The following is a 15,996-nucleotide window of genomic DNA, read 5'->3' as shown; positions in this document are numbered from 1 at the left end:
CGAGAGTTTATGGGCCCCAAACTGCTTCAGTCTGTGGAAAAAATGAAAATCAGAATATAAATTTTAAAAGTGGCCCAAGATAGCTACAGGTTGGAGATATGCGTAATAAAAATGAGGTTTATGAACTAAGCTGTGCTCACACCTGCTAGGCTGGAGTCTGTCAAATATTTCACTGACTTGTAGTGATTACAGCCTTGTCTATCAGATAAAACACAAAGGCAGGATAAAATCAACCATTCCTCTCTAGACCCTGAGGCCTACATGTTTGTTAACCACATATTTGCTTTATCTTACGTATAATGTCACTGAGCACCAATCAAAACTGTAGAACATCACCTTTGCTTCACCACTCCCCTTCTCCCATTTTCTATGTAGCAAAACCTATAAATACTGTGTCTTGTGTAGTCTATCAGGAACACCTTCTCAGTTAGCTCTGAGGTCTGTGTTTCCAGGGTTATTAGTCCTCAAACTTGGCCCAGAAACTAACTTTAAATTTCTTTAAGCTATACTGCCTGTTATATAACCATTCGGTCCACAAGTCCTGTCAAAACTCACCTCTTACCCATTGCATGAATCCACTCTTAGAAGTGCAAAGCTCCTCTCAGTTTCAGTTACTGTTCTTAAATTGGCTCTCTGAGCTTTCCAGTGAGTCCCATTAGCTACAGCTGTCCCTCAGTATGTGGGGGATTGGTTTCAGGACCCTCCAGACCCAGCATACCCAAATCTGCAGCTGCCTTGATATAAAATGTCATAGTATTTGTAGATAACATATGTTTATCCTCCAGTAAACTTTAAATCATCTCTAGATTGCTATAATACCTAATACAATGTAAATGCTCTGTAAATCATTGTTACATTATTTTTAAATTTTTTTTTTTAAAAATATTTTTGATCCACAGTTGTGGGTGCAGAACCCAGTGGATATGGAGGGCTGAGAGCACCTTGGTTTTCTCAGGTCTGTCAGTTGCCTTGTTGTTTCTCTCTACTTTCTCCTGTGGATGCCACACAGGTCTTGTAGCTCTTGGTGGTTTGTCCCCACTCCCTATTATATTTTGTTATAGTTGGCTATAGGCCTTTGGTTTTGCTATCTATTTGGTGCCCCTCCCCCCACCTTTTTTTCAGAATACACATTCCTTTCAAGGTCCATTTTTAATACTAGAGGAATCCAGGGAAAAAAATTGCGACTGCTGTTGCCGTGTTTCCACTATTTCTTCATATTTTATTTTTAGGTTAAAAAATGTTAGAATATTATTAAAATGCACAAGAGGCTATTTTGCTGGGTTTGAGATTTTTGATATATTGCTTTACTCTGATTGTAAGGAAGGATTGTGTTGAAAGGCAGAGGTTACTATGAGAGACAAAGAATGTTGGAAGCATACTCTGATGATTTAAAGAAAGAAGTTGGTCTGGAAGACATTATATGTTATGAGAGAAAAGGTATGTGGAATCTCAAAGGATGACACAAATTCCCATACAAGAGAGAATCTGACCTGACAAATTGTATCAGTCGAGAGGGATGAGTATTTCTCTCCTTCTGCTTGTGAGTACGTCATCATGTAGCTTTCTGGATAGGTTCCCAAAAACTCGAGCCATGCCATCAAAAGTAAGTGTGTTAGGACCATCTCCTTGGTAAATAAATACAAATGTAGATTTTCTCAATATAGGATCTAGCAAAATGAAAAATAATTATCCTTATTTTAATATGAGAGTTCCTTTCTGATAAATTCAGAGAGTTTCCCACATAATAGTTACATTAAAAAAGGAAACATTGCAGTGAAGTACATTGTCAGGCACTGTAATGCCTGTTACAGAATGGAGAAAATAAATTCCTCATTCATTCACACATTTATGCAATCAGCTATGGTCATCCAAATGTACTGGTTATACTATATCAGGTCATGAAACTCAGTGTATAAAAACATTTCTTTTAAAAAAATCATTAAAATTCATCTCAGTGTTGAGATCTTGTTCTTTTTAAAGAGAGAAAAAATTAGTCAATTCTACATGTACTTCTATTACCCACAAATCTCTCCTGTCTCCAAGTCATTTCTAGTTAATATGTAATCACTTCAAAATGATCTGCTGCCCCTTATTTTTCTGAGGATAACCTTAAAATTTGGGGTGGGGTTGGGTGGAGTGGGGAGGCAGGTGGCAAGAGGAAGTAGACATCAGTGCAAACATCCCTTGGGTTTGGCCTCAATAGTTGATGTCCATTTTTTCTCTGCTATCAGATCAGTGATCTGTTCATTCAGTTCTGTCCTTCCTCTTTCCAACCTGTAGGCTCATCAGCTCCCTACAGCACTCTGTCAGCTCCTCTGAATAGTCTCTAATACCATAAATACTAAAAAAAAAAAAAAAAAAAAAAGTTTAGGGGCATTCCTCTGGCTCAGACAGTTCAGGCTAACATCCTTCTCTCTTTTGACTTATTGAGGGGAAACCCTAGACCTTGATTGCTTTTCTGATCCCCATTGGGAATAGAGCTCAGATGCCCCCAATCTTTAGATCCTCAAATACGTGCGGGAACTGTATTATTTGTAGCTCCACAATTTCTTTCAAACGAATCCCAAGGACTGAGTGTGTGTGGCTGGTGGGTAGGGGATTTATAGGCCTTTCTTTGGGACATATACCAATATCTCTGGGGAGAGAAAATTGGTTCCCCCACCTTTGTGGCAGATTGCATTATTGTTTACAATTAACCACACAACTCCCACTCCAAAAAAATTACAATCCATGCCCATTGCCATGTGATTTGCCTATGAAAGAAGTAGACTTCTCTACTTACCTGGGGTTTGGCCATATGAAAGGCTTTGGCCAATGGGATTTGAGTAGACATGTCGTGAGACCTTGGAGAAGCAGCTTTCAGAGGCGCCACAAGTTTCTAACAGCTCTCCGGCTCTTCCCATCTCCCTTGAGAATTGCCAAGTCCCACATAGGGGCAGCTTCTTCAGCTTGGGCACTGGATTGAGGAGACCCATGGAGCAGAACCTCAGCTGACCCACCATGTAATACAAATAAGAAATAAACCTTTGTGGCTGTCAGCCATTGTGATTTTTTTTTTCAACAGCAAAAGTGATGAATATATTGTTTGTGGCTTTTTTTTTTCCTTTCACCTCATGTACTGAAACTCATGAAGTCCAGCTAATTCTAAACTACAAACTCTGACTTATGAGACTACTGTCACAGCCATGAGCTTCAAATGTCTATTACACAAGCATCAGATTTGACTTTTCTTTCTCCCGAGGCAGGGAAGGAAATGCCCTAGCTGTCTGAGAAGAGTATGTGAGCAGAAAACATGGAATTGTTCAGATTTTTATCCTGATGGACAAGAATGCATCAAACTACCAAACATAAAACTTGAAAACTCCAAGACATTTATCCTTCCTGGACTCAAGGTATTTATAGGGCAGAGGAAATATCTCTTAAGTAATTATAATGTGGGACAACAAATAATGTGTCATCAAGGTGTGCAGAGAAAGTGCTGTGGGAGCTCATGAAAGAAGAGACCTGGAAGGATAGGTAGGATTTGACAATGCAAGGGGAGGGGAGAGAAAGCATTTTGCACTCAAGATGCAGATAGAGCTAAATTACAGAGGTAGGAAATTAAGGGGCATGGATGGGGGTGTGAGTGAAATGAGGAGAGGAGACTGATGGAAGGTCAGATCGGAAAGGCTCCCTAAGGCCTAGTTGTGGTCCTAGCTAAGGAGTGTGGACTGTGAAGTTCTAAGACTGGCTAAAGACCATATAGAAAAGGGGCTGGAGAGTGGATTTTAGCAGTATTTATTATTTTAGAAACAATATAGTCCTTTAAAATAGTGACACATAAAGTAAATGTACATATACAGTTGGAAAAACAATTCAGATGATGGATTACTCTCCCCAAATGACTGGTGTACACTGTGTATACATTTGTTAAACAATCATTGTACTTATAAAGTCTTTCATGGTTTGTTGTTGGTATTGGATTGGTGCATGTTTCAGCCAAAGAAACAGCCTTAATTTCCTGCAGTTGTTTCCCTACTACTAGGGCACATCTTACTATACTTAGATCTCCTTGGCATTTTAATTCGTGTTTTAAAAAATAACCACACAATAATGTGAATGTACTTAATGCCACTGAACTGTACTTTTTTTATTTTTATTTTTATTTTTTGAGACGGAGTGGAGTCTCGCTCTGTCACCCAGGCTGGAGTGCAGTGGTGTGATCTCCGCTCACTGCCATCTCCAACTCCCGGGTTCACGCCATTCTCCCGCCTCAGCCTCGCGAGTAGCTGGGACTATAGGCGCCCGCCACCACGCCCGGCTAATTTTTTGTATTTTTAGTAGAGACGGGGTTTCACCGTGTTAGCCAGGGTGGTCTTGATCTCCTGACCTCGTGATCTGCCCGCCTCGGCCTCCCAAAGCGTCGGGATTACAGGCGTGAGCCACCGCGTCCGGCCTGTACTCTTAAAGTAGTAAATTTGTTATCGTTTGCCACACACAAAAATAATACCCCAGCAGATCTTCATAAGGGTTAATTTACGCTGAAAGTTTAGAGCCGGGATTTCCTCAGCTCATCACTCAATGTTAACCCTGAAGATGTCCAGGTTGGTTATGAAGGATGTGACATCCTAGCGTTGGCCACTCTTTTCCTGGTCCTTCCTGTCTTGCAGGTGAGCCTCTGGGGGTCAGGAGAAAGTCTCCTCTATCTCCTGCTCACTTTCGTGTAGGAAGAGGAAAGGTGTGTGTGGGGGGTGGGGGGGGGAGGAGGGGGTGCGGGAAACGGCGTTTTGTGTGAGGGAGGCCACTACTGGGCAGGCAGCCACGCTCTTCTTCCTCCATCCTGGGGCGGAAGTGGGGACAGCAGCAGTTTAAAGGATTCACTCAGCCGCCTCAACCGCCAACCAGGAGGCGAAGGGAGAAATAGAATGAACAATGTTTGGATCCCAATGACAGGAGATGAAAGTTGCAAAAGCTCTGCCCAGGCTTCTACCAAGGATTAACTTTCCACGGCATCTGCTGAACAGCTCTTCGGGGCTGTCTGCTGAGATTGGCGGTGGGAGCCTCCCGCCTCTCACTCGTGCCTTTGTTCCCCACGCCGGCCCAACCCCGCGTCCCTGCGCTGGCGGCCACAGCACCTGACCCACGCGCCGCACGCCAGGGATGCCGGAGCCGCCGCGGCTGCCGCTGCTACCGCTGCCGGGCCTGCTCCGCCATGCACATGCGCAGTGGCGACACCGAGCCGGCGCCCTCAGTCTCCTCCTCCACCGCCTCCCGGTTCCGCAGTCACTTCCTGCAGCTGTTTCCCTGTGGGTCGGGTTGGACTGACTTTTGACAGTCAGCCTTCGGCTGCGGAGGGGGCTCGGCGGCGGCCGGCGGAGAAAGTTGCTTCGAGGAGAGGCTGGATCGAGCTGGGCAGAGCCGGGCGCGCAGGGCGGGCGTCGCGGGCGTCCCGGGCGGACGCGGCGCCGAGACTGCCGGCGCGTCCCGGGGGTTCCGGTAAGTGCGGGCGATTGGGAGCCGCGGGGCTTTCAGGACGAGCCCCGGAGCGCCGGGGACCAGCGGTTCCTTTCCGATGCTCTTTCCATCTGCCCTCCACGTGACAGGGCTTGCGCTGCTTCTGTTTATCAGTTTAGTTTGCTCGTTTCAGGCATTTCACGTGGACCAGGTGGATCATCTGTGGGTGCCGCTGCCTTGGCCCTCTCAGTTGCCCCCGCCCCGTGGGAGTCTGGGGATTCCATCCTTCGTGATGGCATCCTTACCGGGTTGAGGTGCGTGTGTGGGTTCGTGTGTATGCATGCACATCTTAGGAATGTAAGGTGGATGTGGGCGACGCTGAAGTGTCTGTAGCTTTGATTGAAATCTGTAAACAGTTCCCTAGGATTAGGAGCTGTCACAGCGGAGACTGAAAAACATTCGCCAGTTCGCCAAGGCCTCTTCCACGGTTTTCTGCGTTCTTTCGAGCCTTCCTTATAGGATATACCTTGCCTCAAGTGATTTTTTTTTTTAACTTTTCTCCCTTTCATTCCTTCTTGCTGCGTTCTGATGACCTCTGAGTAATGCTCGCCGCCTTTCCCGCATTTCCAGAATTCCCAATTACAGACTTAACTAGTTTGCTGAGGTGCTGCTAACCTGTTCCTTTATTCTATTCTCTTTCCTCTGTAGATTTCTCCAAATGAGAAAGAGATTGTCTTTAACACAGTATGTGAAGAGTAGGCCCCAGTCCAGTCATGAAAACTAAGTATGCTATGATAATTAATTTTCTTTAAACAGGGTACATTGCGAAGCTTTGATTTTCTTTAATGTCGTCTTAGGTCCTTTCCAAACCAGGACATTAACCAGCATGAATCCTTCATTTATGCCATTGCAAGCATCAGAGTGAGTGGTTTTTAAGATCTGAAGAATATTTATGCCAGACTTCAAATTTGTCCCTTTTAAACCAATGCAACAGTTGAATAGATCTGAGTTGCATGTTTTGCGTCTATGGATTCCATCATTCATGCATTCACTGAAGACTTGGTTTTATTCATTTTAAGATTTGTATTTTATGCTAATTTTTGTTTGCAAATGTACTAATATTTGATGCAGTTGTCATATATAGATTTTTTTGAGGAGTCGACATTGTGTTGATTGTTAAATGTAACAAGAAATAAATTTGGGATATCAAACTACTCTTTAAAAATTATAAAGATCAAAGCGATAATGGGTAAATCTGTGTTTGGCAAGAATTTTTTCTTTAAATCAGGTAACTTTATTCCCTCTGGTAGGAGGCCTTTTGTACCTCTGTGCTTTGAGAAGGACCTTTATTTTGAGGGAAGCCTGTAGATAACACTGGGGGAGACACATGCTAGAATTTCCTTAAGTGAAAGTGAGCTTTCATAAAACAAGTCCAGACATGCCTAGGCAATTGGTAGCATTTGATTTTCTGTGTATATTGGTTTCCTTTATCCAGATGTTTTCACACCCCCATTCACCTTTTCACTAATGAACTAGCAGCATGTTTGTGGCAAGTTGACGTCAGTAGCTTAACATTATGAATTATTATAGTTAGGTAAACTTTTTAAAAGGCTGTTCTTTGTCTACTTAGTTCCCTTTTCTAAAATGACCATATCTGTTTTTGCTTTATGGATATCTTTACTTGATTCGATTAAGAGAAATAATACCATCACAGAGAACCTGACTTTTTAAATGTTCAAACTCTATATTGCTTTTCTTTATGTTCCCAGAGATATGGGCAGTACACTTCTGCTTAAAAATGAAATAATTTTTCTAAATTTTGTGATTAATGAGAAGTATTGTTAAATTCTATGACTAATACTTATGCATTTTACCCTTAACTACATTATTTTCCCATCACGCTGATTTCCTTTGTTGCCTCCCCACCCCAAATTTCGTATGAAAGTTGTTACTTGATTTTCAGGTGCTGTGTAGTTATCCAATGTGGTAATACAGACTTTAACTTTTCAAAATTTACTTGATACATTTTAGTAGTTCTATTATTGCCATAATGTACACATTTCCATTGCAGATGGAAATTTTCAGCAGCTTAAAATAGCCATATTCTATTGACCAATAGAAGAGGTTTTAATACTGTATCGAGAGAGTGTAGGGAATTGTGGATTTTGAAATAAGGATTCTAATTTGGGTTAATTAGAATCTTGGGAACCCAAAGGGTGTACTGTGGTTCATTTTGAGACACTCAGGTTAGACGATGCCATCTGTAGGGGGAGGCAGGAGAAATTATGGATAAAGATTGAAGAGGGAGAGGAACATTTTGGGTCTTTTCTGAGGGAATTATAATAGAGACTATCAGTTATTTATTAAGAAGGGGGAGGAAAATAGCCTCAAGACTGAGGAACAGGAATTATACTGTGGCTTTTGGTGGTGTGATCCATTATTCCATTGGACATTTCCTTGATACCTTATTTTGTGTAGGTAATTTACCTAGAGAAGGAGGAAAAATTTGGATTTTACAGGGGACTGATGAATATAGTCTAAGGCTGTATGAGGTAAACTCAAGAGCCCACAGTGAACAGGCAAGTATCAAGTACAGGCAGCAACTGAGTGGGGACTGAGGTGTCCCAGAGACGGCGGGCCTGGCTACAGGGCACTGTGCCTCTGAGCACTAACTAGTTAATTGAGTCCCATATAGGAATGTGGGCCAAGTGATGCCAGATCATCCTTTTTCAAGAGAAGCCATGAATCTCTTGATTTTTGAATGTTAACAACTAATTCAACTTAAAAAATGAAAACAAAACTGTATATTCCAAACAGCACATCTGTGGCTGTATGTGGCCCACGGGCTGCTTGCCACCTCTGCTATACATTGGCTCAACTACTTAAATATTGCTAGTTGATCAGAAGGAGCATATTTTATTTATTTTTGTCATACTTTAACTCTAGGCTATTCCTAGAGTTCCTTGAAATTTCTGCAAGGTGATTTTTTTTATTCACTCTTTTTGATATTGGTTGGTTGGAAGAGATGTTTGCTAAGATTTTTAGCGGGTCTTTTTTTTTTTTTTTTTTTGAGACACAGTCTTGCTCTGTCACCCAGGCTGGAGTGCAGTGGCATGATCTCAGTTTACTACCACCTCTGCCTCCCCTATTCAAGCGATTCTCCTACCTCAGTCTCCCGAGTAGCTGGGATTACAGGCACCTGCCACCACACCCAGCTAATGTTTGTATTTTTAGTAGAGACGGGGTTTCACCACAGTGTCTAAAACAGGCTGGTCTCGAACTCCTGACCTCAGGTGATCCACCCACCTCGGCCTCCCAAAATGCTGGGATTACAGACATGAGCCACCATGCCTGGACAGCTCGTGGTGTTTTTGTCTGTGCGTGATTATCATTAAGAGTGTTTAAGTGTTAGTGTGCCTGAGGGAAGGGGTCTGGACTAGGTGACCTTTGATGTCCATTTCAGCCATGTGACTTTTGGATTTAATTAGCCTTGGATGCAATGCTATTAATGTTCATGGGCCAGAGGGATAGCAGTTGGAACGGTACCAAGCAAAATAAAGCCAAATCTATAAAGCCATTCTCAGTGGAAGAGCACCATGTTAACATGAATTAACAGGAAGGGGAAGTCTGCTAAATGAGGCCAAAGGAAAGAAGTCCCAAGGATGGGTTTGGAGAAGTAGAAGAAAGGGTCAGATTATGTTGTCATTTACATGTTATCTTGTGAAGTCTCATTTTTAAGTGAGTTTTTTGTTTATGGTTTGTTTTTTTTTTTTTTTTGCTCTTGATTCAGATTTGAAGACCTTGCTTCTTATCACCCACTGGATTATGCCCAAGGCTTTCCTACCCAATGATCCTCTTGCAACACGCCGTGCTTCCTCCACCTAAGCAGCCCTCACCCTCGCCTCCTATGTCAGTGGCCACCAGGTCTACAGGAACCTTGCAGCTTCCACCACAGAAGCCTTTTGGGCAGGAGGCTACCTTGCCTCTTGCAGGGGAAGAAGAGTTATCAAAGGAAGGGGAGCAAGACTGTGCCCTGGAGGAGCTATGTAAGCCCCTGTACTGCAAACTCTGCAATGTCACCTTGAACTCTGCACAGCAAGCCCAGGCTCATTATCAGGTAAAGGGAGAGAAGAAAACCAGGCATTTAGTGGGGTGAACATTTCAGGGCTCTTCCTGTTTAGCAGTTGTCTCTCCAGATATGACTGTGCGTGGAATATCAAGATGGCTTAGAGAACAACTAAGTATAAATTTGTTTGATTAAAAGCCTTATGTTTTTACTTTAAAAGTAAGTATCACTTTTTGTAGAATGGATCTCAACCTCTTACACTAAACTGTGTGGCGTTCGATAGCTTACCAGTCTTTGCAGGCAAATGTAAATTATCTATGCTGGCATTTGAACCTGTGGTCTTAAGAAGAGCAAGTATTTAAAACACGATGTACCAGCCTGGACGACAGAGCAAGACTTCATCTCAAACAAACAAACCCATGATGTACCAAACTCAATTCAGTGTAAAATTGTTTAGAAGCTAATATAATTTGCATCATTTCAAGGTGATCTCTGTGCATGACTCTCATGCTTTCCATTTTTGACTTATAACTCTTATATATCCTATCACTGGTAAGGAAAACACAGGTATCTTTTTATAGTGAGAATAAAATGACATCGGAATATTAAGCCCTATCCTTCATTCATAATAAGCATACGCTAATTTATTTTAGCCCGTTAGTGTAAACTAATACTGGTTTTTAAGATGTAAAGCTTTCACCTCCATGTTGAATAGCTAGTGGAGAGGACCATTTTAAAGGGTAATATTACCTAAGAACAAATGGAAAATTAAACTTTGGTTCTAAAGAGAGGTTACAATATTTCTTTTTATTCTAGACATTTGTCTGTATAAAGTTAAATAATTTCCTTTTTCGGAGAAAAGAGACCTGGGAAATAATCAAGGACAAAACCCACTGAATGATGTCTTCCTGGGACATCATTGATTTATTTATTATCTGCATAAAAATCTCTAGTAATAAGAGAGTATGGTAGAAGACTGTTACACAGGTGTTTCTTCTGTTGTGCACCATAACTTTCTCCAACTTAAAGTTTTTGTTTACTGTGGGTGTTAAGTCTTTTCTGTTTTGCTTTGATCCCAAAGACTGATTATTGTGTTGCTTTTTGATTGTATGTGGGAAGTATTTTGATGGTCAATTGTTTTCTCTGGTATTTAGGGGAAGACATAATATGTTGCCTTCTTTAAGTTCCCATTATGTGGTTTTGTTTTGCCCTCAGGTGCAGAGAGTTGAGTTAATTATATCTCGCAGATCTTGACCTGTGTCATCATTGGTTCCTAAAGGCCTCTTCTGGTTTTATTTTTACATTTTCCCCCTTTCCCCAGTGTCTACTCTCATCACCTTGCTGTCCAGTACAATTGTTTGATACAGGGTCTTCCTTTGCCTGTCTTTACCATTCAAGCAGAGTCTGTTAGGATGATACATCTCAACTCCAAGACTGTATTAGCTTTCTTCATTTATTCCTACGGAATGTTCAGTTTTATAGCCTAAGACTCACTTTGAAAAAAGAAGCCAGAGTTCTCAAGGTTTAATTATTAGCCGTGTAAAGCCCCTAACAAATCATTAACTTGGGAGCAAACCCACTTGTATGCTATACACATATATAATTACCTTTATTTATTTATTTATTTATTTATTTTGACACAGAGTCTTGCTCTGTGGCCCAGGCTGGAGTGCAGTGGTACGATCTTGGCTCACTGCAGCCCCTGTCTCCTGGCTTCAAGCGATTCTCATGCCTCAGCCTCCCGAGTAGCTGGGACTTCGGGCGCACACCAGCACACCCAGCTACTTTTTGTATTTTTGGTAGAGATGGAAGTTCGCCATATTGGCTAGATTCAGCCTCCCAAAGTGCTGGGATTATAGGCATGAGTGACCTACCACACCCAGCCTATAATTCCCTTTTAAGGAAGAGTTGGTTACTTTTATGAGGGAAAACTCTTGGGCAGTGTGTAATTTTAACATGTCCATTGATTATACATATACCTTATTTCTTTTTTCTTCTAATAAAACTTTTTGACTTCATGGACTTTGAAAGGTGCTACTGATGATACATAGAGAAGATTCAGTTTGATGCAAGGTCATTGGATTATAGGCTAAAACTAGATAAACAGAATCAACATTTGTTTTTTTCTTTTATTTTACATTTTTGCTTATGTTTGTTCTAAACTTTTTAGTTGACAAGATTAGTAATTATACTTAATTTCAGTTTCCTCAATGATACAGTGAATAAATAAATTAGAAAATATAAGAAAAGGGAAATACAATTTAGGTAAATTTCTCAAAAATCAGAATTTTTAAGTGGAAAGGTTGAAGGAGAACAGGATGTAACGGGACAACTTAAGCAGCTAAAAACCAGCGTTAAAGATGGGAAAGAAAAGAGGCAAGCTAGTAATCAGAAAGTAAAAGCTTACAGAAAATGAAAAGTTTGGGTATAATAAAGTATATTGCTAAGAGTTTGGAAGCAAAGATTCGAATGAGACTGATGTTATTGGTAACTCTTAGAGAGAGAAGTTTTTAACAGAGAAACTAAGGCAAAGCAGTTCATGTGTAAAAATACAGAGCAATTGCATTAGGGGAACATAGAAAAAAGGTCATCTTAGAAGTGAAGTGTGGATTTTAATAAGATAGAAATGGTCAAGATAAGAGTGTATAGTCCAAAATGTAGATCAGGATAATAAACAATCAGAGTGTGAACATAACTCTAGAAGTGGGTGAGCTACCAAAGAAGGAAAGCATAGAAATGTTAGCCAAAAAGATGCATCAGAGGGTGTACATGAATAAGCAGTAATAAAAGAAAGATTACTGAAGACAAGGCTAAGACCAGGCCAGGTGTGGTGCCTCACACCTGTAATCCCAGCACTTTGGGAGGCTGAGGCGGGAAGATTGCTTGCATTCAGGAGTTCAAGACCAGCCTGGACAGCATAACAAGACCCTCTCTCTACAAAAATACAAGGAAATTAGGTGAGCATAGTGGCAGACACTTGTAGTCCCAGCTATTCGTGAGGCTGAGACAGGAGGCTCACTTGAGCCTGGGAGATTGAGGCAGCAGTGAGCTATGATCATGCCACTGCACTCCAGCAAACAAAGACAACAACAACAACAATGACAATAACAACAACAACAACAAAACACACAAAAAAGAGAAGTGTAAGACCAATGAGTAAGGCTTACCAAGCACAGGAATAAGTAGAATGCCAATGATTGTAGACTAATACAACAAAGTGGTTTAGGGTTAAATGAGATGATGGCTGTACAATTTTATTTCAAGACTAAAATCTTACTTTCTAATTTTTAATACAGAGCATTACCAAACTGTACTTTCATTATTTCACTTATGTGTGAGATAAAATGGGTCATGAGTAGCCTGTTTATGAGCTAGAAATGCATTTGTGAGAAGTGATAAATCACTGTGATTACATTACTCAAAACTTTTTAGTCAGTTGATGCCATTGTTGAAATTGTGGAGTTTCAAATTGCCTCAGGTATTGTAAACAACGGTGGTTGCACTAGAGCCAGACTGTATCATGTTCCAGTAATCCAGGACATGCAGTAGAAACTACCCAATAAATACTTCCCTTTAAGCTCACTAGCGTTTTTTTCCTGACGTCCCAGTGTTCCCAAGCTGGGGCTACCTTAGCAGTGACCCATGTGTATCTGTAGTCATTATAGATTTAGTTTTATTCCAAGTACTTTTTAAGACTGATCAGTTGGCTTCAAAACATCGTCAGCTGTTGTTTCATTTTTAATGAAGCCATCGAATTTTATATTCTTAAAATTAGGGCTTTAGGTATAACTTAATTTAAAATCCAGTCTTTGGAGGAGAAACATACTTTCATTTTATTAAAGTCTATCTGCAGGCTTCAGGTTACTTAGGGCAAGGCTGGCATGGGGTAACATACCACTGGTTCATCAGCATAACTACCCAGAGGAGGAATTGCTTTAGCATGAAAGGTTATTAACAGAAATAAAAAAAGCAAAAAGCATGGATGAATTTTGCTAAGGCATCCACAGTTTAAAGTCGCCAGTTTATTTGCTAATTTGCATGTATATATTTGACAAGATCTACTTACAGTACATTTATAAAATTTGTCATAAACATGGCTTTCTATTTGTAATATTTAGTAGTCAAATAACAACCTACTATGTTAATTAGATTGATTAGAGAAAGATAATACAGGTGGAAGAGTAGCTTTAGAATTAGGATGCTGAATGTAGTGGTCTTAATTCATAATTCATAATGAAGAGAATGCTGTTAGATTTTCCCCCAAATTTAAAGCACTGATTTTGGCACTTACATCTTAATATTGATCACCCAGGTTTGGATCAGTGAATTAAATCTCAGCTAATTTTCATGTATTCAAAATTCTCCGATTTGACTTTTTTCCAAATGGACTTACAGTGGACTGAGAATGGCTAAAACACACTTCAGATTTGGTTTTAATGCATGTGCTTTACACGTGGCATATATGCTTTGGAATCTAACAGCTTTGGGCTGGAATCTTGGCTCAGTTACTTTAGGCAAGACACTGAATCTCTCTTTATAAAATATCTGTAAAGTAGGGATCATTGTACTTCCTGTGCAGTATTGTGAGAATTGTATGTGTTAATAAATACTGGTTGGTTGAAATAGGTTGCTATTGTTTAGAAGTGTTTGGGTCTCAAATGAGCAGAATGAGATGGTACACAGTTGTCTTACTGTTGTTACTACTTTGATAGTAACTTGCTGTAGGACCTTGTGTAAATAAGCAAAACTTTGTTTTCCTTGATCGTTCTCCAGAGATACTCTTTTAGATCCAAATACCAGGTTACCTTAAAAGAGTCTCATGAAGAATAATTCAACCAACAAATGAGGCAAAATAAAATGATTTTCAAATGTAAGTTCAAATAAAATGATTTTCAAATTTCAACCATACTACTCGTCTGTCAGCTTAGTCCATTTACCCAATAATCAATTCTTGTTGGTTTTCTTCTTCTGCTCTCTGAAATCACCACCTCTGTAGGCTTTTCTAGCTGTTGCTTTGATCACTTGAGAGGGCAGAAGCTCTCTGTGATCCTGCCAGTTTTCTGCCTCCTCCTCTAGTTTACCTCTGCCTCATTTCTTCTTATTTCAAAATGATAGATACCCTTTCTTTTGTCCAAGTTTGATTCCTCATCCTGTTTTCTGGATTTCATTGCCTTTTCACCTCAATCAAAAACTCTGCTCAAGTCTCTTCTATATAAATAAAAATAGCAGCAGCAACCTTCCCATTACTTTTAATCCCTGCTGTCAGCAACCTTTCTCCTCTTCTCTCCTGTCCTTAGCATTCTACTGGGTATAATTGTTCTCTTCAGGTCTTCATTTCCCATTCATTCCCCAGCCCACTGTATGCTGATTTCCATTCCTATAGGCCACTGAAATGGTCCTTTCCAGTGTCACCATGATCTTACAGGCCAAATCTTAACTCCTTCTCACTTGACCCCTTTGTAGCATTAGCCAATGGTAACAACTTTCTCCTAAAAAAATTTAAAAATATTTTTATTTAAAATAATGCCTAAGGAACCAAAGGGTTTATAATGGAAAGTAGTAATTACCTATTCTCCACCCATTCCCTTCGTTTTTTCCCTCTCCATTCTCTCCTTTCTGACTCCCAACTTGAGCTGGCTGTAGTTTTACTTTGACACTGTCAAGATTGGTCATGTTTTTATCCATTCTGTCATCAAATTAAGTTTTCCATGCTCTATTTGCAGGTTGATGCCAATTGTTGAAAATTAACATTCAGCATTTGCATTATTGTGAATAGGGAATTTTGCATTATTATAAGTGGAGAAATACTGTTCACTGCAGAGCTGTTTCCTTCCCTATATTTCCAGTGTCATGATCTCATGCTACTCACAAGAGATATTCAAATAGGTAACCCTTTCCTGAATGCTACCAGTTGCTCAAAATTGTGTCTATTTTAGTTTGCTTCATATGTGGATTATAACTTTGAAATAACTTTCTGTTTTTCCTTGAGTTTCTGGTACTTTAAAAAAAAAAACTAGAGAGAAGAATCTTAAGCTTTACAAAAAAGCTATTAGCATCTCAATCTTTCTTTATATTGCTTACATTTCATTTATCTTCATGAAACCTACTGTTTTCTGATTCTGATTTTGACTAGTTGTTCTACTTTGGATTAGTTGTTCTATATTTGAATCACTACTTCATTGTATAGGGTTTTGTATTTCCCGGAGTGTAGGTTTTTGTATTTCCTGGAGTTTTTGGTTGCTTTTCTTCTCCCCTCTTTTTCTAGCATTATATTTTTCATATCACCATTCTCCTCTCCACGCCTAAGTCTCAACCCCACTTTTTATTGTATGGAATTTTCTTTTTATCCTAGATCCCTCTATCTCCTTGCTCCATTTTCAGCTGGCGTCTTTTTGGTTTGCTACACAGCTTTGTCAACTTTGGACTTACTGCTCTTTAGGTTGGACCACTATTTTCTAAATATATGTGTTTTCTTTTTTAAATCTTGTTTTGTTGGA

At 40.2% G+C, this 15,996-nt stretch overlaps 1 protein-coding gene across 2 annotated transcripts in view; it reads left to right on the top strand.

Annotated features, from left to right (window-relative positions):
* Positions 1-4,818: 4,818 nt before the first annotated feature.
* The window catches only part of ZMAT3 (zinc finger matrin-type 3), a 55,028-nt gene continuing 43,850 nt past the window's right edge, over positions 4,819-15,996 (top strand). For both annotated transcript variants that reach the window (XM_033211753.1, XM_033211752.1), the window contains exons 1-2: positions 4,819-5,475; positions 9,224-9,550. In XM_033211753.1, coding sequence (XP_033067644.1) covers positions 9,281-9,550 — 270 coding nt within the window. In that variant the 5' untranslated portion in view covers positions 4,819-5,475; positions 9,224-9,280. The remainder of the gene's footprint in view (positions 5,476-9,223; positions 9,551-15,996) is intronic.

This window comes from Trachypithecus francoisi, unplaced genomic scaffold, assembly GCF_009764315.1.
Source record: "Trachypithecus francoisi isolate TF-2019V2 unplaced genomic scaffold, Tfra_2.0 Lachesis_group0, whole genome shotgun sequence".
NCBI classification, from domain to species: domain Eukaryota; kingdom Metazoa; phylum Chordata; class Mammalia; order Primates; family Cercopithecidae; genus Trachypithecus; species Trachypithecus francoisi.
The sequence above is the reverse complement of the archived record's forward strand: the minus strand, read 5'-3'. Positions and strand labels throughout refer to the sequence as shown.